Below are 23,230 nucleotides of genomic sequence, written 5' to 3'. Positions count from 1 at the left end.
TACCCATGCCATCCATTAATCTGTGTAGATAGACCATGGACCGAGTGGTGGTAGGTCCATGGTTTGAAGAATTGTTTGCTAATCATTTCTTGTGCAGATTGGACCATCTGGGTATAAGACTAAATGAGGATTAGAGAATTGAAAATGAGAATTTGGTATGTGGTAGATGAAGTGAAGACAAAATGATGTTTAGACCAAATTGATAATTAATCAAATAGATCTAACCCATGTGATATTAGACTGTATGAGAAGTAAACCAACTAGGTATATCTGTAGGGTATTAGTCATTTCCTATGATTTTCTTTCTTTTATATGTATATCTTTGTATTCCTATAATGCACTTAGTTGCTTATTGTTTTTGTAAGTGCAGTGATATAATGCCATCTGAGAATGATGATTATATTTTAAAAAGTGCAAGTTTACCCCAATAGAAATTGAATTTGAATATTCAGATACTATTCTTCATCAAAGTTGGATGTAGAATAGGTAAATGATATGTACAACACAGTGATATGCAAATGATTTGATGTCCCTATTTCTTTTGTATTTTAATATATGAAATATAGAATATTTCAATTTTTCAGATTTGAAAATAAGGATGTATTTTTAGAACAAATGATAATTTTACATTTTCGTGGAGGAATCAAACCTTGTTCATAACTGATACAGCGGATAAGCAGAATTTTGGGGGAGCTCCATCCGTTTTCATTCGCTCCAGACAATGGAAAAAATGAGCAAACAATGAAATCACAGTGGACGGAAGCTAGATGAATATAGAGCATAATAAACATGTATGCAAATAGTACACAATGGATTCATATAATGTTTTCCAATGAATGGCAAGATTCTTTTCTGTTATACATCCTCTCTGCATCGGTAAGTGCAGTGGGACCAAACCTTAAAGGTCAAGTCACCCCAGAAAAATGTTGATTTGAATGAGTAGAGAAAAAATCAAACTAACATAATGCTGTAAAATAAAGTTTGATATTTTAAATGTCAAACATTTTAAAGTTTCACGTATTTTTCACAAAACAGTGATATACACAATTCAAAGATATGCAAATGAGACAGTCCTTCTCCTTCACTTACTATTTTTTTTGTTTTTATTGTTTGAATTATACAATATTTCATTTTTTTTTATATTTGACGATAAGGATCAACTTGACTGAACCATATATATTAAACAATGCTAATCCCACATGTTCAAGTTGTGAATCCTTTCATTTGACAATGAGGAAAAAGTTAGAATACTTCATATAATATGATACAAAGGAAACAGTGAGTGGATGATGTCATCAGTCTCCTCATTTGCATACCGACCAGGATGTGCATATAACTGTTTTGTGAAATTAAGCAAAACTTTAAAATGTCATAACTTTCTTATTTTACATATGATTTTGATGAAGTGTTCATTTATTAAAATCAACTTTTTGTTGGGGTGAACTTGTCCTTTAAATGAATAGAGTAAAATTCATAGAGCAAAATAATGAAGATTTCATCAAAATCTTATAACCAATAGCAAATTTATTGAATTTCAAAATTTAGCAATAATATATGCACATCATCATGAATGTTCATTAGGTGGGCTGATGATATGACATCCCCACTTTCTCTTCTCATGTTATTACATGAAATCATTGTTTTATTTTAATACATGTGTGAATGATGTGTCTCTAATGTCATTCCAATTTTTGTTCTTGAAGGAAAAATTTAATTGAACCTAATTTCATGTAATAAAATATAAAAGAACAAGTGGGGATATTACATCATCAGTTTGCTCATATGAATACATACCTAAAACTGTTTCACCAGAATAATGCAAATCTAACTTTGATATTCCTTGTTTGATTTTGATGAAATTTTCAGTGTTTTGTTTGTCTGATTTTTTTCTGTTCAAATCATATTATTTTCAGCATTTAGTACCCCTTTAATGAATTAGGGGGGAAAATGTTTCATACTTCATGAAATAAAATAAGGTGACAAAAGAAATAGTGAGTGGATGACATTGGTTCAGTAATTTGCATACCTACCAGGATGTGCTTGTAACTGTTATGTGAGATTAAGCGAAAATTTAGAACATCATATCTTTCTTATTTTACATCCAATTGTGATAAAGTTCAGGCGTTAGGATTGTTTGACTTTTGTCTTTTCAATCAAACTTTTTGCTGGTGTGGACCTATTCCCAAAGAATGCCTTTTACTCATTGATTCATGCTCGTCATATTTTCAAACTAAAATAGTTTGATCTGTCTGGAAAGTAACATGCCCACATTGGTTTTTACCTCAAGCTTTTGAGTATCATTCACATGTACCAGGGTTTAAATTTCATTAAGGTTCTTTGGTAAAATATTAATCTACATTTTACATACTATATCCAGGTGTAGTATCTGGTAGGCTTCCTTTAAGTGTGCATAGTTTAAGACACTTTCAATGTTTCTTGATGCTATTTGTTTTTATATTGCTGGCAATATTATACCATTGCATTAATGAAAACAAAACGTACCCAATAAGAAATTTTTGATCAACAAAGTTTAGCCGACTTGTTTGTTGTCTATTTTGTCAATATGCAGTGTCAAATTATAGTCAAATAAAATGAACATGCGGAAAAAAATAAGGAAAATTTATATTCCTAGGGGCTTTTGAAAAGCATAAGCAAATGATCTATAATATTTTTGGACATTATTAAGATATGTTTCATAATTATTATATTTGATACCACATATGTGGAAATGTTCTGAATAAATGAGTAAGATATGTTTGAAAATTTGATGTAAAAAATTGCCCAAAATATTTTGGTGATATTACTTGTAATGTGACAGCCTACAATAAGAGCTCAAGTAATTGGCTTTCTTTGCTTAAAGATTTTATTACTATTTTGTAGTATTATTGTGAATTCAATATTTGTTAATTTATTAAGAATTCATACCAAAATCATCAAGATAGTGTTAGAAATGGATTGTCCAAAACATTTGAAGCCATGCTACTTTAGACCTTCAATTCCCAGATTCAATATTTCTACTTTAAGATAAAAACATTTTGTACATACATAGAATCGTACAAACAAACAAGGCAATATAATTAAATATCTCTGGTGGGAGGATCATAAAAAAGCACATCAATTACTTGTTGGAATTGATCCTCAAAAAGTAGATTGAACTAAATACAGGCCTACATTTAAGTTGAAATGTGATAATATTGTTCAGAATCTATAAACTAAATAAGGGAGGAAATATTGAAAACTGGAAAACGAATTGTATAGCTCATAGAATTTGATTAAAAATTGGCTGATATAAATAGATAGGAAGCTTATTCAATGGAACTGAAACTTTATAAAGGATAAACCAAGCCATTACAATAATACTTGACAAATAATTCCCCCAATGAATAAGAATTAACTGGAGATTTGACGATAAGATCCAAGAGATCAAAGTACATTTTGATTTCAGCAGTTTTTATTTGTTCTTATATATTGTCCGTGACTTCTGAGTGCCCCTATACTATGACAGAATGACTCGTTTTTCATACCTAACACTATTATTATTCACTACAATTCCTGTCTACAATCATTACGTTACTTGTTACACAGTAAAATGAGTGTTCGTGTTGCCCTATGGTGTTGCCAACGATCAATGTCAACACTCTTTGAAAGATGTATTGCTGCTGGGGGTCACATTGAGATCTTTCATGAAGTCTATCTAACTGCATACCGTTTTGGACCTCAACACAGACAAGAAAATGCCACGTTTGAAACGGACAATGATTACACATATGACAATGTTCACAGAATGATTAGTCAGAAGTTCCCTCCTGGACACGCTGTTTTCCTCAAAGACATGGCATATTCTATTGAAGGACGATTCCCTGAGCTTTCTTTTGAGTTTTGCCACACTTTTCTGATTCGTTCGCCGCAAAAAGTTATAAGATCCTACATAAAACTCTTAGAGAGCTGCCACTTTGATGAGGAATATGTGTCTGAGTTGAGAGAGAAATTACCCAATAGTTTCAAACAACAGTGTTTGCTCTATGACTACATCATGGAATACGGATCTCAGTCAAGGATACTAGTGATAGATGCTGATGACTTTGTAACCATGCCTGAAACAGTGCTACGTAGATATTGTCAAGAAACAGGGTTGATATTCAATGAATGTATGCTGAGTTATGGAAGTCTAGATTCAATACCTGATGAATGGCATTGCTCCAAGGTTCTAAAGAATGCAACAAAGGAAAGAGGGAGTCATGAAAGAGCTCTTCATAGTACAGGAATTGAGCTAACTAAACCAGATGACATAGGACTAGAATTGTCATCAGACTGGAAGAATTGTGTTGGAGAGTGCGAAAAGTTCTATAATATTATGTTTGACAGAAGAACAAGATTTGAGGATCATTAGTGATCAAGCCATATATATATATATATTATATCGTAACGAACTATAGTTCCATTTTTTATGTCATAGAGAGCTTATGGGTCTGTAAACGTAGACTATATGGAAATCGTGTAGACGTTCTGTTAATTAACAAAATTAGATTTAGCCCAAATCGCACATTTTTAGAAACATGTTGGAGTTTTGATTAATTGTCAGAAAAGTTGCTTAAGCATTATCCAGTTTGATTTGAGAAAGCAGGTTGCATGTGCAAAGTTAATTATGGTATTGTAGCTAGTGTAGTTATTTTTAGTAACCGTTTCATCGAAGCAAAAAAATGCATTAAACTGAGGAGTCAAAAGCGCGGGTGCAAGATTCTGGGTTTACGGCCCTTTACCGTAGTACTAATGCTGCCTTTCATCTCTTGAATCTCATTTTGCTCTGTACACTAATTTATCTTTGTGTAATGCTAGTAGGTCCATGGTGTAATTAAATGTAAAGGTCAGAGTTTTAACCTACACTCTGGACTACGTTCTTTAGAGTGCTAAAAGAGCAAATGATTGGTGTATATGGAACGAATGCTGGCAAATGAATGGTGATCGAGTGCAGTCTTTTCCATAAACCATCACTGCATGAACGGTCATGTACTTATATATATATAGATATATGTGTGTGTGTGTGTGTGTGTGAAGCTATACATGTACAACAGCTTTGGCAACTCTTATTTTAAATATTGTGTAAAGAAATGGATGAAGAGAACAATGGTAGGCGTAGCTTAAATCAAGGTTCCCCAGAGCTATCTACCCTTTGGTAGATAGCAAAGGGTAGATAGCTCTGGGGAACCTTGATTTAAGCTACGCCTACCATTGTTCTCTTCATCCATTTCTTTACACCATATATATATATATATATGTATATACATACATACATACATATATATGTATGTATATATATATATATATATGTTTATATACATGTATCAAAAATGCAAAACAAATACAAGTTATGCAAGTTTGCAATGCCATCAAGTTCTTTATTCACTTTCCAAATTTTCGATAGTCATCTAACTCCTTCAGGGAAGATTCGTGAATTGTGACAAGTTTAAAAGACATCTATATATATATATATATATATCCATGTTGGTTTAATCTTACCATGAAGCCTTGATAGTAGAAAGTCATCCAAACGTTTAATGCAATGGGACTGGATTTATTTAAAGTGATTTAGCAACTAAATTCTATCACACTTTGCAGATTAAGTTATGAAATATTTTCAAAGAATAAGCTCTCTCATTTTCAGTTTGTGTAGTGAGTAATTAATGTTTAAGGCAGTGTTGGATGCAGTCAAGTGGGTTGCACCTGGTGGCCTAACTAATGATTATGATTATGACTATGTTTAAGAGTATCCCCATGAAAAGTGTGTACAGGCACACGGTCAGATCCAGAAGAAGAGGAAAAGAGAAGTGGGGGGAGGTGAGGAGAGGGAAGAGAAAGACACACATACACGAACACAGATCTAAAAATAGCATTGCATAGAGGATCACATCTGAAATATCAAATTTATGTCTTAATTTCATAATGATCCTAGTTTAAGTCTGCATCCACTTTTCCTTTCATGTTTTTTTTTATTTGTGTTTAATTGTCCACATGTACTCACTCTCTTTATTCATCTCTTCACTTTGTACAAAGAATTGCTAGATTCAAAATAAATCATAGAAGACTATCGTCTAATTATTGAGTGCATGTGCGTAGTCCCCAAGACAACTTTATTTTGATCAAATTATTCCAGTGTGAAAAATAGTAAAACATTCCATAAGTGGTATATAACATTTAGATTCAAAATGAAAGTCATATAATTTTTCTTTTGCTCACATCAACATAATTTCTGCTACATTCATTCAAATTAACATTTTTTACTTCTTCTTAAACTATCCATAAAAGTATTCACACCGTCATAATTTTTGTACGAGACATCCATATACAATTCACATCAGTATGTGCGTACGACATAGCTTAAAATCGCACTGCATTTAGAGATAATTGTCACGATGGGATATACATTATTTAAAAATAATTCCATGATATATTGATCATAAATTTCATATGTAATTTTAAGTGAAACACGATGACAGACATCATTTCGTTATTCATGCTCTACACTAAACCCCAAAAAATTGTCAAATTGTCAGCAAAGTAAACTAAGAGCCCCTGAGTGGCATAAAAGGTTATGTATCCGAGATCACTTCTATACTCTCCCATTATACATTGGCGCTCACATCTCTGAATACGACAATGTCTTGAATAAATTATGAATTCCAACCAAATGCAAAATACTATATAGCAACAACGTTTCATATGCTGTGTTTCCTATCAATTGCCATTAATCAAAGACTTCAGAGGCCTATCCTGTCATTAAATATAAAAGTGCCACAATATTTAGACTTGAAGGACAAGTCCCCCCCCCCCCAACAAAAAGTTAATTTGAATAAAAGAAGAAAAATCCAACGCGACCAACGCTTAAAAAATCTCATCAAAATCATATATAAAATAAGAAAGTTATGATATTTGACAGTTTCGCTTAATTTCACAAAACAGTTATATGCACATCCTGGTCTGTATGCAAATGAGGAGTCTGATGACGTCATCCACTCACTATTTCTTTAGTATCTTATAAGAAATGTTCTACATGTAGTTTTCTCCTCATTGTCAAGTGAAACGATTCATTCCGCACTGAACATATGGAATTAAAATGGTTTAATTCTATATGGCTCGGTCAAGTTGGTCCTTATTGTCGAATTTGTACAAAATGAAACATTGTATGATTCAAACAATAAAAAAAAAAGAAATAATGAGTGAGGGACATAATCGACTTTCTCATTTGCATGCAACTGAGTTGTGCATACCACTGTTGTGAAAAATAAGTAGGACTTAAAATTGTCATAACTTTCTTATTTTACATCCGATGTTGATGAAATTTTCTTCTGGAAACAGTACAGTCCACCGTGTGGTGTATTTTCGTACTGGTGTATTCAGCGTTTGGTGTATTCAGCGTTTATGCTAATTTGATTTTTCTCTATTCATTCAAATCAACATTTTTCTGGGGTGGACTTGACCTTTAACATCGAATGAAAATCAAGTTTTTCATACAAGTTATCAATAATCGACAGTGGCATAAGTTATCATTAATTTCAAGTCAGCAGAGCCCTAATATAGGTTAAATAATTAACATCTTTACTACATTCATTCTTCTCCTCTTTTAATTCTCTACAACTTTTCTAAACGATTGAATAGCATCAACATATTTTGATTCACATGATAGAAGTCAATATGAAATATGAACATTATTAAGTAAACTCAATAACAGCAACATAAACCTGCCATTTTAAGAACAAGATGGATACATTAGTCTTGAATGATTTGTCTGCTACAAACTTGGCTCTCAAAATATCATGTCATGGAAGGTTCCAATATGCATGGCCCTGAAAATCAGGTTGACAAAGAAAAAAGTATTGCTCTTTAATGACGGAGATTTTTTTTATTTCTGGCAACCCCTGAACAAGGGTCCAGTACCTTTTATTTAAAAATCGCTCCCATGCAGGGCCGTGTCAATGTGGCTACCAAATTGTACCGTTGATAATTTAGACTAATAAAAATCCACGTTGAATGAGTTTTTTTTTGTCTAAGCATATATATTTTCTAGTCAAATATTTTCCATGAAAAAAAAATGAATAGCACGTATGCAATGATTGAAAACCAAATACATTAAAAATATTGCACATTAATCGGGTTAATTTCTCTTTATGGCACGAGACCTTACTCTCTTGGTTGGATACAAGGATCCGTTTTATTATTATTATTGGTATTTTTTCTCAATATGTGGTAACTTTTAAAATTAGAACTTATGTCACACTTAATTTTATCAAAATATTAATATAAGCAGTATTGATCTAGAAAAAATGGTCACTTGGATTTTATTCACTTGTTAGAGAACATAATGTGCGCCTTTGAAATTTCTGGATTTGACTAAAATAATGGTTGTGGAAGAAATCAACATGAAAACTGTCAATCTGATGCTAGATGATGCTGTGCGCATAGGCGCCGGAAGCGGGGGGGCAGGGGGGGCACTTGCCCCCCCAAATAAAATTTTGGAGGGGCAAAACGAGATTTTGCCCCCCCCCCCCCCCAATGTGCCCCCTAAAAGTAGAAAAATGATAAATAATTTAAGGACAAAAGTAAACGATGGAGGCACTTTCTGCCTAAAAATTGACATTTCCATTGTCAGAAATGAAAAAATTTCGCCCCTGACGGGGCAATTACATATCATAGTAAGATCGCGTCTTTTGACAAACATTTCCCTTTGTGAAACATACCTTTGATAAGCCCCTTTTCTATCTTATAACTTATGATGATTGTGCTCTCTCGCGTCGTCCGTGTATGTAAATGTACATAAATATATGTTTCTGAAAAAATATTGCATGAAAAATGTAATTTCTGGTATTTTGAGTCAATATAAGCGTAATACGTAATTTAGATTTAATTTTTTGATACATTGAGTATAATTCACTGAGCAAAATGCTGAAAATCTAATCAAAATCGAATAACAAATAACAAGTTATTGAATTTCAAAGTTTAGCAATATTTTGTGAAAACAGTCGCCATGAATATTCATTAGGTGGGCTGATGATGTCACATCTCCACTTGTTCTTTTGTATTTTATCATATGAAATTAGGTTTATTCAATTTTTTTCCTCCAAGAACTAGAAAAATTGGATCGACAACTGAGTGCATTAGATATTTATTGCTGTAACTTATTTCATTATAAGGGGGATATATTATTCACACAAGTTTATGAAATAATGAAAAAATATGATCATATAATAATATAAGAAAACGGGAAGTGGAGATGTGACATCATCAACCCACCTAATGAATAATCATGACGACTGTTTTCACAAAATATTGCTAAACTTTATAAACTTCAATAACTTTATTATTTGTTGTCCGATTTTGATGAAATTTTCGGCATTTTGCTCAGTGAATTCTACTCTATGTATTAAGATATAAATATTTTCAGCCCGGACCATCCCTTTAATTGATCAGACATGAAAACCACATTCCGTTTTGCGTGTTGATTTCATAGGTTCTTATAAATTATGATTATAGTTTTGTTCAATTCTTATGAAATTTATTTTGAATGCTCTTAGAAACGCAACTTTTATACTCCATTTTTACACAAATTCCTTATCGTGGGGTTGCCACACCCTCTCCCGATCGCTTCCGTATCTCACGCTGTCAAAAATATTGTGCCCCCTTCGGGATTTTGCCCCCCAAAACTGAAAGTGTTCCGGCGCGCCTGGCTGTGCGATGAAAGTTACTCGATCGGTGCTAAGTGTGGACATGATTTATCTTATTTTTATTCTATTAAGTCCAAAAACTTAGTTTCCCAATCACACCATGTTTGAGAATTCACTAATATATTGCACATAATATATATCCGTACATATAATATTGATATTACGACAGAGGATTCTTTGAAACTTTGTAGTTCTCATAATCATTATTGGAAAATCAAATTCAGTGTTGCCACTGTAGCCAAACCATTTTTTTTTTTCAATTACTCCTGGTAATCAAACATCAGGTTAGACCATTTCACAAGCTGCATCAACTGCATGACTACGGTAAAACTTTGCGTTTTAATACTGTCTTGATCATAAAACATGGTGTACTAGGCTGTGAAATACTTTTAAGAAATCATTAATAATTGCAAATTTGACTTTCCGGGATTCAATTGATTTGAAAATTGTTATAAGAATTGATATTGGTCACCAAGCAAGTTGTACGATGCATCTCGTGGGTGAATGTCAGCCCCAATATGACACAGAGGTTAAATCAGATTACGGACAATCTCAATATACATCTATGAAATCCTTAAAGTTACGTACATTTTATTGTAATAACACAATAAAATGTACATAACCTATGTAACGTAGATATGACTTTGTAATTATTGTAATAATACTTATATTTTTCATGATTTATGATTGTGTAACCTTTGATTTGAATGTGACTTATTGTGTAACCCGTGATTTTGATGTTAATAAATCCTCTAATAGAGGCAAAAAAAAAATGTACATTTTATTAATTTGTAACAACACTTTTGACTATCTCTGGACTGGCTAAATTGAAGGAACTTTGTGTTCAATGCAAAGCGGAACAAATTTTATATCTATATTACTTCATGCTAAAAATATAAAAATCACAATATTTTTTAGAAGTATACCTTTTTTTTAATTCAGCTTCCATAGGGTGAAAAGTGGCGACTTGTGAACAATTTTGTGTCTCATTTTGAGAGGGTTGAGTATTTTCCAGTTAGGAGTTGGGGTTCCATAGTTGGTGTTAAAGTCGGGTGGTACGCTAGCGGCCATTTTCTGCCTCATAACTTTGAATGTATTTTTAATATTATCTTCTTTGTCTTTCAGCATACGATCACGATTAGAACCCTTAGTTGGTCGACGGACAGAAAGCATTACTTCTAGATCAGTATAATCTGGCTTCTCCTCGATGACTTCTCTTTCCGTAACGACATCGGCAAGTATTTCAGATGGTGTTGGACTTGGTGGTGAGACTGGTAATCTTCGTGTTTGATTCCAAGACCCATCATCGGCTGTCCGAAAGACAGGCGATATTGAAGGTTGATGGGTTGCTCGAGATCGCGTTTCACTCGCTATGCGGTAATATTCGTCAATCGTAGCTGCATCGTCAGCTATCGTGGACGATTGTCTGCGGAGATGAAGTGGTCGATGAAATATGCAGTCTGTCACCTGGCAAGATTTCCCCGTGCAAGCTTCGACAGTAGTTGCACGTTGGAGTTCGTCTTCAGAAAATTCGGCAGTCATCGAAACATCAAATGACTCTTCCTCGGGTTTGGCTTCAAGACCCTGAGGCTGTGGTCGTCGCTTTAGTTTGAGTTTTGATCGTTTGAAAGTTAGTGGAATATCTTCTTCTTCTTCGCAATTGCTTGATAGTTTAATGAGTGGAGTGTCCGATTTCATATTGGAATCTTCGCTCACCTCAGATTTATCACTAATTTGTCTCTTAAACTTCATCAATTTCTCATGTCTATCAACTTTATTCGTTTTCAACCCTGATTTCTGTGATTTAGAGTTAAATGACGATAGATGATCAACTCCTTTCTGACCTTTTGTATCCGTGGATTTGGATCCTTGATGTGTTGCGTTTGATTTATTAGTTGATTTTCGTGCTCCCTGTGATGAACCTTTACCCGATGTAATGAAAATAGCTCGTCCAGGTGTAATCGTATCTGCCCTTGAATCCTCACCAATATCGTCACCAACGGAAGAAATCAAACTTTTATTTGTAGCGCTATCAACTCGACTATCTGTACCTGTTGCTACTGTGTAGTTGGACAAGGAAACATCATCCAAGAACAACCCAGTATCCCAAGCAACACGCCCTTGTGGTTTTGGTGTCTTGGAAGGACTGGATATCAATGGTGAAAATATTCTCCGGTTACCTTCAGAATCAAATCTATAATAAGAATTGAGAGCCTTGTTAGCCTTGTCCTTATCAAGTCTTTCAACACTTCCTCTCTTCGTACGAGCTCTGAAGGCATACTCATCGAATTCTTTTGACATCTTTTTCGTCGAATATCTACTTTGCGAGCCTTTATTTCGTCTAACTGCGCCGGCACTTTTTGTCACCAATAAATCTTTATCGTCCTCATATTGCTCTATATTCTCACTAGTCCCTTCTCGTTGTCGAATTGCGTCCTCCTGCTCAGAGTTCAAACGTTTCAAGAGCTTTTCTATCTCTGCAACTTCTTTATCGATTTGCAAGAGTCTTCTGCTTTTGCTATCATCCAGAGACTTCAAAAACTTGAAAAGTTGTCTCTCATCGAGTTTCTTGGCTCTCACGGTATGTTGGAGAGCTTGTTTTTGGCTCGTCACCCTTATATCACCCAAGTTCTTCGAGTGTTTGGTAGGAGCTCTTGGTCGATTCCCTCCCTCACTACGACTCAAGCGAGATACTGGTTTGTCTACAGTCATTGTGTCTTTTCTTTCTCGTTTATCACTCAGCCAATACCAAGCACAAAAGGATGGGTAATAAGCTCTAGATCACTTATTGTCCTCAAAGCGCCTTCCAGAGAAATATATCCGACTGAAGAGTGTGTCTTAATAGAAAATGCTGAAACTAATCCCTTGTTTACGCCTCGGTTCTCATCTCATTCAATAGCCAAATTACTTGAGGGGGTAAAACTTACCCTAGTGACCCCTCTGAAAATCTTCAAAAATCCTTTCTGTCTACGATATGTGAAAGAGTTTGAGTGTTGCCCTTCGGGTAAAGGATCTAAAAGTATGTCTTGAAAGACACTAATAATTAGCTTTCTTTCCAAAAAGTATATCACTCGGAATAATAAACTCGACGGATATTATTTCATGGTCGTTAAAGTTTCTTTCCACTCTCAACATGCTCAATATTCCTCAGGAGACGCTACGTTTTAAGATAATCTAATCCGATTTAAAGCTGAAAGGAACATTACGATAGTGGATTCGTACACTTTTCCAGTTATTCCATTTCCGTTGTCGTGCAATGATCAAGGAGACTGGTGGCAGTAGCATCTGCAAAGAAATGAATACACAAAGCAACGAAAAGTCATTATAAATTGGAATATACTAACAGGAGCGTCTACAGGTGCAGGGCTGACTGCACTATATGGTTTTTTCAATAAATGGAGGAGGAGAAAAAAAGATAAGTGAGAAGATCAGGGATCAGAGAAAAAAGGACCACACAAAATAGAGGTATAATATCATGTCACTAATATTACCCCTGTAAATTTATTTAGAAAAAGAAATAGGACGTCTTGCCCCCCCCCTCCCACTTTATTTGAGGTAGTTCACTTGGGACAACAATTTTTAGTGTTCTAATCCACCTCCAGCTAGTGGAAGCGCTGCTTCAACTTTCTCTATTGAATTTTCTTACAGTTTCACTCTCAAATAATGTTTTATAACATTTCATCATTTTGTTTAATCACAGGAGCTACGAAAACGCGTAATTATTATACAGTGCGTATCAAAAAAAAGTTTACACTTTGAAAAAAGCCCTGTGAATTTAATATACAACACGTGGGTATTTTTTCACATATATTTTGGGGCTTGGGTCTCATCTATCCAATGAAAGTAAAAATTATGATAGAATGTTACACTTGAGTGAGCACTGTCCATTTTTGTAAAGCTCGCAGAAATCTGTTTGCGCAGAAAAGCTCGTTTTCACGCTATGTCAAGGGGAAAGGACGAAATCAAACTACCCTGCGAAACATTCCTCATACATTTCCCTTGCACTTTAAATCAATTGAAATAAAAACGGATCCATTCAAGCATTGTCTAACAATTTTGCCACCCAAATTGAAATTTCAACACTTAGTAAGCACAAACTTTGCCCTTTTTGTGCCAGCTGGATCTGAGGACGTAACTGAATCTGAACAAAAGTTTATAGCAGATATATCCAGCATTTTCACTAATTTTTTTATCATTTAAAGTGGGTTTACATTTCATTTGTAATGTAATACTTGTTTCTCCACACTTTTCCCAAACTTGACAATGATTAACAAAATAAAAATCAAGCCTAAGCCATTTCATGTAAATCACAGATCAGTGTGAGGCAAATATCGTCACGATGACCTCGGTGTGTGGGGGTGTGGATAGGGCGCAATGCTCTCTTCGAAGTGTTTTGGGCAAAGAAACAAGTTTGATAGGTAGAAGATATCTTAAAATCAATTTTACTAGCTAGAATCCACGTGTTCTTAGTGACAAGGGTCTTCTTTTAGCCGCATAACTATTTCAAAGTTCTGCGCAAATTATTTTTCACTAACTTTTCAAAAGTAAGTGGTGCTCACTCAAGCGAAATAATTTTCGACATTTATATCGTCATTTGCTTAAATGGACCTGTACCAATGTTAAAATGTGGAAAAATCTTCAGGATATTACGAATGTATAATTTTACAGGATTATTTCAAAGTGTAAACTTTTTTTGATATGCACTGTATAATTCGATTATACAATGTAATTTTTCATCGATACGACATCGTGGAGTGGGTGGAATGATCCAAATCAATTAGGCCAGACGGTAATCATGGTAATATGTATAACGTCAATTGTCTTATCAAAATAGTGCGTTAAGTTCCATAGTCGCATACTTTGATACAAAATACTTACAAAACACGTATGCCTGACCTGTCACAATCAGGGACTTGACTGATCTTAGTTGGTTGCCATGCAGGCAAGTTTGCATCATATATTTCCATTATCGTGATAATGGAAATCAGGATAAAAGATCGTGATTAGAATATTTGAATCGTTTGCTTTTCGGGTATTTCTATTTGTATACCAATATATTTCGATAACTGAAGAGATAATCATCATCTGCAGGTTTCATCATGTTCATAGTCCGATTTGATAGATAATGTATAATCAGGATTCTTGTATAGGTAGACCCTGGTGCTTCATGAAACTGTTCATATTAAGTTTAATGAGCCACTGTAATCATTTCTTGCGGTAATTCACACCGACTTTCCTTTGACGTTGGGGTCACAAGAAAGCGTCATCATTCGTTCGTAAACTTGAAGTGGCTCGTAACTTACGAACAGCTTTATGGAACACCAGAGGTCAAGACCTTTGGATATAATTATGATACAAAGTACAATTCATGTTTGTATTTTCCAACGGGGGTGGAGATGGGATTTTATACAGGACGAAATAAATGTCTTTTCATAGTTTTCGTTCATGACAAAATGGACCGTGCTTTCAAGATACCTCTCGAGAATATATTTCGACTCATTCTTTATCAAGACCCATAATCGTCATAATATCAAAATTCTTTAAATTAAACGTTCAAAAATTCTCCCTAAGACTTATAGGACAATCAGATTAATCCCATCTCTGACTTATAAAAACCCTCATAAACCCCCATATATCATGATTGTCTGATGTATTATAATCATGGCGTGATCTGATGTAAATGAAATGTAATATTTTCAGCTCATTGCGGGTTAAGCCTGTTTATATCAAGTTCTGCCTATGATGATTTATCCCGAAAACAAACTTTGTTGTTTTCGAATTAATCATCTGTGCACAAAGGGGATGGGTTGTCTTCAGTTGCATATCCTATTTCTATGAGTTTGCACAATAATGTTCTCCCATTTCTTTCTGAATATTATTTCATTTTATCTTTACGCCTTACAATAATAATGGCATTGTTAAAAAACTGTATAAACAGTTTCTATGGAGTTATTTAAAAGAAATCAGAAGGCTCGATTGGTCCTAAATTTTAGAGTAAAAATTGTGATAAGTTAACGGAAACGATGTTAATGCTTTACAATATGTGATACAACTAAATGATTCGCCTATTACTTTGATGGACATTCGTCATCTCCGTTCACTTAATGATCGTTTTCTTAAGACTTCATCCATCATTAACCTCAAGCTTTAAAAGAATATAGTATACTCACTTAGACAGATAGAAATGAATATTTCTCCAACCATAGAAAGAAGATGAGTTTCATGTTCATATTTCAGTAACGTCACAATTTCACCGTACTATCGTGTAGTTTGAAGCACATGAACCTTGGGGTCACAACCAACTTGTACACACTCCGATAAGAACTCCAAACAACAGTGTCAGATAAAACTGCAGACAATAGATCTAAGTGTAAATGACAAATACTCAAAAGTCTAAGATCTTTTCCAAGGGTTGTAAAACTTCTGATCTCGAGAATAATGAAAAACCTTAAGAAAGTGGAAACCAGTAATCCATTCTAGTGCACGATTATGTTCTGCTTTATGTTGTTTTTTAATGCTCTCACTGGTAATCTGGATGATAAAATAACTTTCCATTGCGGTGTACAGTTATATTCAGTAATGCACTACTATGAACAGAGTAGCGTGCGTTGTCATGACAACATCGATTTCCCTCCCTTCTAAAGACCTTTACCTCTCAAGGAACACAGACCGAACCGTACAGGTCAATAATCAGACAATGGGGAGATGGGTGTCACAATCTGTTTACCTTTTCACAAGTTGGCTGTAACTTTCTTCACTGTTTGTTTCTTCCCTCAAGACAAATTTGTATAAACATTGTGTATTATGACAGAAGATTAGGAGAAGATAGGTAAAACAGAACATACACCCTGCCCTTCAGGTCATTCAAACACGATGTTAGGGAATTCTTTATTTGTATTTTTTTCTATCTAGGGACGAGTTACGAAATAATTTACAACCGCACGTTATGGACAAGGTGTGACACTCGGCACAAAACAATCCAATGGTCATATTACCCTTCTTTACTAATAGTACAATACAAACACACTTAACGTGGAATGAGATTGAAATAAAACTACACTCAATTTCTTTTATGCCCATCAGTGGCGGTACTGCGGGGGGGTGTCCCCCAAAAAAAATAAAACGGAAAAAGGAGAAAAAGAGAGAGAAAGAAAGAGAAACGTATAGTGGGGAAAGAAGAAATTATTGTATTTTATATTATATCATATAATATTATATTGTATTATATGATATGAGATCATATTATACAAATTATTCTATATTGTATTATATATATTATATTACCTAAGAAATATTAACTTTATGAAAAATACTTTGCTTATAGGGCCTATGTATTCATCATTCCTGGTGGTCGCATTGTCTGATGTTTTCACGTCAATAAACACTAAATATATTTCCTCGCACTCCGAGTTATTATTGTTATGTGTAGTGACATATGCTTCTTCTTTATTACTATATACTTGTGATCGCCCCTTTTAAGGTCTGAATATAAAGAAATTTCCAGTCCGTGCATACGTTCGCATTAGTGGATTGGTGAGATATGTCTGCTCTTCATGAATTCCTATAACAGTCCGAAAAATGTCCCTTTTTTCTGGTCTGAACATCAAAAAATTTCAGCTCGTGCTTAGCGCTCGCATCATTTGGTCAGTGAGATACCAGGTCTTAGTGAATTGCTATAAACAATGCCCCTCTTCACGAGTCTGAATTTTAAAAAAATTCAGCTGGCGCTTCGCGCTCGCAATATTTGATTAGTGAGATACGTATCATTTTCATGAATATGATGACTGTAAAAAAAGCTTCATGTTTTAGGTGTAATTCCCCCCCCAAAAAAAAATATATTAATAATTAAAAAGAAAGAAAAAAATCAGCAAGCGCTTGGTGCTTGCATTAGATGACTATGGTAAGACCCGTATGCTCTTCATGAATTCCTGAAAATAGTCCTTAAACTGTCCCTGTTTGCCGTCAATATATACAAAAATTTCAACTCGCGCTTCGCTCTCACATTGCTTGCTTTGTGAGACAGGTACGATCATGATTTCAAAAATTTGCTTATAATGTTCAATTTTTAGGATTGCGCTTCGCGCTCACATCATTTGTTTAGCGAAATACGTATGGTCTTACTGAATCGCTACAAACAAGCATTAGAATGCCATTTTGCAGGTCTGAATATAAAAATATTTCAGCTCGAGCTTCGCGCTGGCATTATTCGATAAGTGAGATACATATCCGTTTAATGGCACAGTCCTTAAATGTCTCTGTTAGGTCAGTATACCTGGTATTTGAACGCCAGTTTCGCGCGCCACTAAGTGATCAAAATTTTTGCTGATGCCCCCCCCCCGTGTCGTGACCCACGGCACGCCACTGATGCCCATATACTTGGCCCTTGGGCATATTATTAGCCAGTAAGATTAGATATCTATAGAAAATCATGAATCTGACCTTTAACTAGCCGATTAAAGGTACATGTAATTCTACTACTTTCCAATGATAAATAAGAATATTTAAACTGTAGGCCAGGAAAAGAGGAGGGGAATAAGAAAATGCAACAAAACAAAAGAAAAAAAAGCGAAAGAGAAAAAATACTATTCATCCTTCAAAAAAAAAAACTCCAAAAAGCAGTGGCAATAGTCATTTTACTGACTGGTTGCCAGCCAAACCAAACCAGAAGAAGGTGAATGTTTCTTGCCTATGTATATTATGGGCCAATAATTGTCAAATTGGCAATATGTAAAAAATATGCCGTTCCTTCCCCAGTTTTAGCGAGATATTGTGAGAGCTATAATGGAAATTACTAGAAAAAATGTTTTTATTAAAATCAATTAATTGATCCTGTATTGATCCTGTATTATGTAATTATTCTTGAACATTTTTAATTTGCTAAATGTATAAAAATACATTACTAGGCTTATTAGGCTATATGCAGACCCATACTTAATATAAAAAAAGAATCACAAAAACATTAACCAAGAACACCACCTCGGGCCTCTTACCTTGCCGTTATCACAGTTGCCAGTCATGAAAATAGAGCAAATAGAGATTGGTGACTTTATTCGGAATTTTTGTTTGTCCACCCATGCTCCCACTCCGTGTTCATCCTTATTAATGATTTCCTGCTTAACCTAGCTAGTAACTATTTATAATTCTAAATTTTATACTTGTTTTTCTTTTTTTATTGCATGTATTTTTATATTCAAATAATATAATGTACATGATTACGCGCATGTACACTATTAACACCGTCCAAGTTTTAGCAACCAAAGCTCTGTGACGCCATAATGACCAATGGCGTAAGGACAGGGTAGTCTAGATTGCATATGGCATTTGGGAGCTCTTAATAGTAGAAAAAATGAGACATTTTTCTGATGGAAATTTAATTTTGTGCCGGATTTTAACTTTATGTCAATAAATTATTTCCATGATTTCTTTTCCTTCCTCATTTTCCTCTTTTCCTTCGTTTGTGAGGTTGGATTAGTCTACAAAATGTAGACCCACTTCTGCAATGTGTACCTCAGCTGATTCAACGAGTCTGCATAGCAGACTAGGTCTACTGAGCCTGAAATGGCTCGCTTCGCTCGCCCTTTCAGGCTGGTTTGCAGCAGATCCCACCTCACGAGCCATTCAGAGTCTGCATAGCAGACTAAGGTTGGATGCACTTTGCACCTAACCTCCCATATATGGATTTACATAATTCGTCATCGAATCCATACCAATGTGACAAAAGTGCATCAAAAACAACAATAACAACAACAAAATCCGAATTGGCCCTTATTCGGAAGTCTATAATAGCCATAGGCCCGTATTCTGAAGTCGGGTTTAACTTAAACTCAGGTTTAAAGTTGTGGTTTAAGTATGGATGGCCAATTGTTACATAAATCGCCAACAATAGAGATATCATATTTCAGCTAAGTTGGCTCTCAAAATTATTTATAATTGTGTAGGAAGTATAAACAGAGCTTCACCATCGATGAATCAGAAAAGAACACGGTGAACATAAGAAAAACACAACTTAATAAAAATATTGACACTTTTGGCTTCCCATAATTTTAGTACAGAGTTAGACCATGGTCTAAGTTAAACCTGACTTCAGAATACGGGCCATATTGTCTAACTGTCACTGACGTAGTAAATCCCAGCCGGATGGGGATAACCCCCCCCCCCCACTCCCACTCACTTTTAACGGGATGGTCTGTTCAATCAACCCTCTCCCCCCCCCCCCCCCCCCCCCCCCCGAAAAAAATCACATTTTTTTCAAGACAGAAACTATATTTTAAAAAATAATAATGGAAAATTAATTTCAATGCATAAATGCGCAAGACAAAGTGTTTAAATTGGCCCTAAATGCAGCTCCCGTGCTCAGTCTTTTAAATCTCGAATTTAGTCATGATAAATTCGTACATTATACTTTTAATGTAGGCCTATGTAAATATGGCACAGAGCCATTTATTTTCAGCAATACTTTTCTTCTCATTTACATCAGTGTCCTATTTTCATGATTATGCTGTTCTGAGAAATCATGCCTTTGCCAGATCAGCCGTATCTCTTGCATACAGCTTAACAGCAAAGACAATAACTGCAACCTCCGCCTAGATTATAAGCTAAAATTTAGATTGAAGCTTTCACCGGAAGCTTCAATCTAATAGATTAATCATTCGATTGAAAATTTCAATCAAATTTTAGATTGGTCCCTGACCTTTATCTTTTAATCTACAGACTTTAAAGAGGGCCTATTTTATAAGACCTTGATGCTGATAGTATTATCATGATCATAATTTCTTCTATCTTCATCTCAGTCAAGTACATAGTTTACAATGAATATGTAGTTGACTGTTATGAATCTTTAGTTTCCTCGCCTTATTTTATAAAAAAATAAAACTGTTTAGACATCTTCACCATTCAATCTTCCAACCACTAGAAATTTGCACTCCCGCTCGCAATCTGTAATAACAGATATCGATAAATGTCTACTCTCTTCACCAAAAGTGATAAACAGTAATTGATTCATTTTTATGCCACCTTTTCCTAGCCCTCAGTTTGGGAATGCCCTAATCATGATTTTTTTTCAGCTTAATTGGCCTATATTGCTATGATCACCCCCTCCGGCCTTACTCAACCCAACTGCTCGGACAATATATTTACGCCACTGATGAATAGACCTCTATCAAAATTGGAGGATCAAGGGGAAGGGCAAAGCCGGCCCGTATGAACCCTCATCTTTTACTAGGCACGACAAAAATTTGTAGTGTGAAAAAAGGGGGCTAAAAACAGAGGTGTGCCCCCCTTTTTTTTTTGCTTGTCATAATTTTTCTTGGAAAAAATGTCCTGATTTTTTAAAGCTCCCTTTCTTTTGCTTGTCATTTTTTTGACTCGGCAAAATGTTCAACCCCACCCCCCCCCCCCCCCCATTTTTGGAAATCCTAGATACTGGATCCGCCTTGCGCGCACTGATCTCTCCCTTACCTGGATGGGAACAATAACGCTGATTGGCCTATTCCGTGTTGAAGCACCGGAAGTTGGTACCTCCGCACGCCGAGTTCCCCCAAAAAAGCCAAAATCGGTGTAGAGTCTGGTACACGGCAATAGTGTCAATTCTTAATTATACTTACCAAATCAACTCTTATAACAGCACTTTTCAATGTGAGTTTATATCTGATACAAAATTTAAGATGTCGTCCTGTGCCACGTATAATTGCACTTATTGTGACGACCGTGGAAACAGAGAAAATGGGATTACTTTTCACAGATAAGACAAGCTGGTGAACTGCATAGTTGTAGACCTTATGTAGTCCCATGTGCTCAAATACATGTGTGGTAATTCTAAATTACCAGAGCAAGTTTCCAAAACTTTAAAACTCCGGGGGGGGGGGGGGTTATCGATTGTTGTGATTTCTCTGGAAGCGCGATGAATTCAAACCATGATTCAAATGAATATTCAGTTTATTAATATTCACAAATGTCACCAAGTTTTATGTTTATCAATCATGTTTGGACAGAAGAATATCACGACTGAGACACGAAAATACTGACCGTGTATAGCATGTATTGTGAAACTTAAGTTAAGACTGAAAATCTGCCGTTTCGGAGGAGTTAAAAAAAAATTTTTTTTGCAAGCATAGATCCTGGCCAAAATAGACAGATTTTTGGGACAAGGACTGGATCTACAAGGTATTCTGAAAATTATTTATCTTATATTTGTGAAAGGACAATAAAATTTACAAGCTATAGGTATATGTACGGTATAGGACTAGGACTTTAGGGGGCTTATGTAACTTGTGGCATGTGAATTTGTGATATTTCTCTGTCAACAATAGATCGAATTATTTTTTCCAAGAACTCTTGTTTTTTTTAAGTACGTAAAAAAGACATTCTACAGAGACGGATTTACAGACTTCAGAAATTTCACAGAACTTATTTTGAGATGCTGAATTAATGTCTTCAAAGAAAAAATGTCTCGGTGGAGCAAAAAAAAAAAGGGGGGGTTATCAACCAGAAATTTAGGGGGTGACGCAATAAAAATAATCTGACAAGCAAAAAAAGGTTACTGCAACCCAAAATTTAGGAAGGGATGCAAAACAAAAGAAATAATCTGACAAGCATCAAAAAAGGGTTATCAACCAGAATTTCAGGGCGGACCACAACGATTTTAGGGGGGTGCACCTGAATTTAGGGGGGATGCAAGAAAAAAAATTGACAAGCAAAAAGAACAAAAAAAAGTTGTCAACATAAATTTTGGGGGGTCTGTCCCCCACCTAAAATTTAGGGGTACAGGACCCCCCCCCCCCCCCGCTTCCGCTGCCTACAGTGCATGTATATGAACAAACTGGGTAGAGGATAATTAAAGAGGGTCGTTCGATGTGACAGAAGGAAAGAGAGAGAGAGAAGGTCAAGTCCACCTCAGAAAAATGTGGATTTTAATCAATAGAGAAAAATCAGACAAGCACAATGCTGAAAATTTTATTAATCTGATGTAAAACAAAAAGTTATGACATTTCAAAGTTTCGCTTATTAAAAAAGAATAGTGATATGAACGAGCCAGTTACATCCAAATGAGAGAGTCAACTCACTATTTCTTTTGTGTTTTATAGTTTGAATTATACAATATTTCAATTTTTACGAATTTGACGTTTAGGACCTCCTTGCCGGAAGCACAAAATGTTAAAATAATGGAATACCAACCGAGATGTGCATATAACTGTTTTGTGAAATGAAGCGAAACTTTAAACTGCCATTAACTTTCATATCACATCCGATTTTGATGAAATTTTCAGGGTTATGCTTGTTGAATTTTTTTTCTTTTTATTCAAATCAAGTTTTTATTGGGTGGACTTATTCTTTAAATTCGAGTCCACTTCATGAAAATGATTATTTGAATAGAGAGAAAAACACACAATAATGCTAAAAATTTAATCAAAATCAGAAATAAAATATGAAAGATATATTTTCAACGTTTGAAAACGATGAATTTTTCGGTGTTACACTTGTTTGATATTTTTTTTTTTTGGGGGGGGTGGGGTAGA

The 23,230-nt window shown here is 34.9% G+C and overlaps 2 protein-coding genes across 2 annotated transcripts; one reads left to right on the top strand and one right to left on the bottom strand.

Moving 5' to 3' along the window:
- Positions 1 to 1,840: 1,840 nt before the first annotated feature.
- On the top strand, positions 1,841 to 4,868 carry LOC121410122. Its single transcript, XM_041602006.1, has one exon. The coding sequence runs from the start codon at positions 3,590 to 3,592 to the stop codon at positions 4,388 to 4,390; it is 801 nt and encodes a 266-aa protein (XP_041457940.1). The 5' UTR covers positions 1,841 to 3,589; the 3' UTR covers positions 4,391 to 4,868.
- Positions 4,869 to 9,718: 4,850 nt separating this feature from the next.
- Positions 9,719 to 16,354, bottom strand: LOC121410121. The gene is made up of 3 exons (XM_041602005.1): positions 15,887 to 16,354; positions 10,490 to 13,001; positions 9,719 to 10,299 (listed from the first exon to the last, which is right to left on the bottom strand). The coding sequence occupies exon 2, from the start codon at positions 12,426 to 12,428 to the stop codon at positions 10,650 to 10,652; it is 1,779 nt and encodes a 592-aa protein (XP_041457939.1). The 5' UTR covers positions 12,429 to 13,001; positions 15,887 to 16,354; the 3' UTR covers positions 9,719 to 10,299; positions 10,490 to 10,649.
- Between the last annotated feature and the right edge of the window lie 6,876 nt (positions 16,355 to 23,230).

The sequence above is a fragment of the Lytechinus variegatus genome, chromosome 3, assembly GCF_018143015.1.
Source record: "Lytechinus variegatus isolate NC3 chromosome 3, Lvar_3.0, whole genome shotgun sequence".
Classification (NCBI taxonomy): domain Eukaryota; kingdom Metazoa; phylum Echinodermata; class Echinoidea; order Temnopleuroida; family Toxopneustidae; genus Lytechinus; species Lytechinus variegatus.
Note: the sequence above shows the minus strand (reverse complement) of the source record. Positions and strands in the feature narration are given on the sequence as shown.

Coding starts and splice junctions, on each gene's coding strand:
- LOC121410121 (XM_041602005.1), bottom strand. CDS start 12,428: ATGACTGTAGACAAACCAGTATCTCGCTTGAGTCGTAGTGAGGGAGGG.
- LOC121410122 (XM_041602006.1), top strand. CDS start 3,590: ATGAGTGTTCGTGTTGCCCTATGGTGTTGCCAACGATCAATGTCAACA.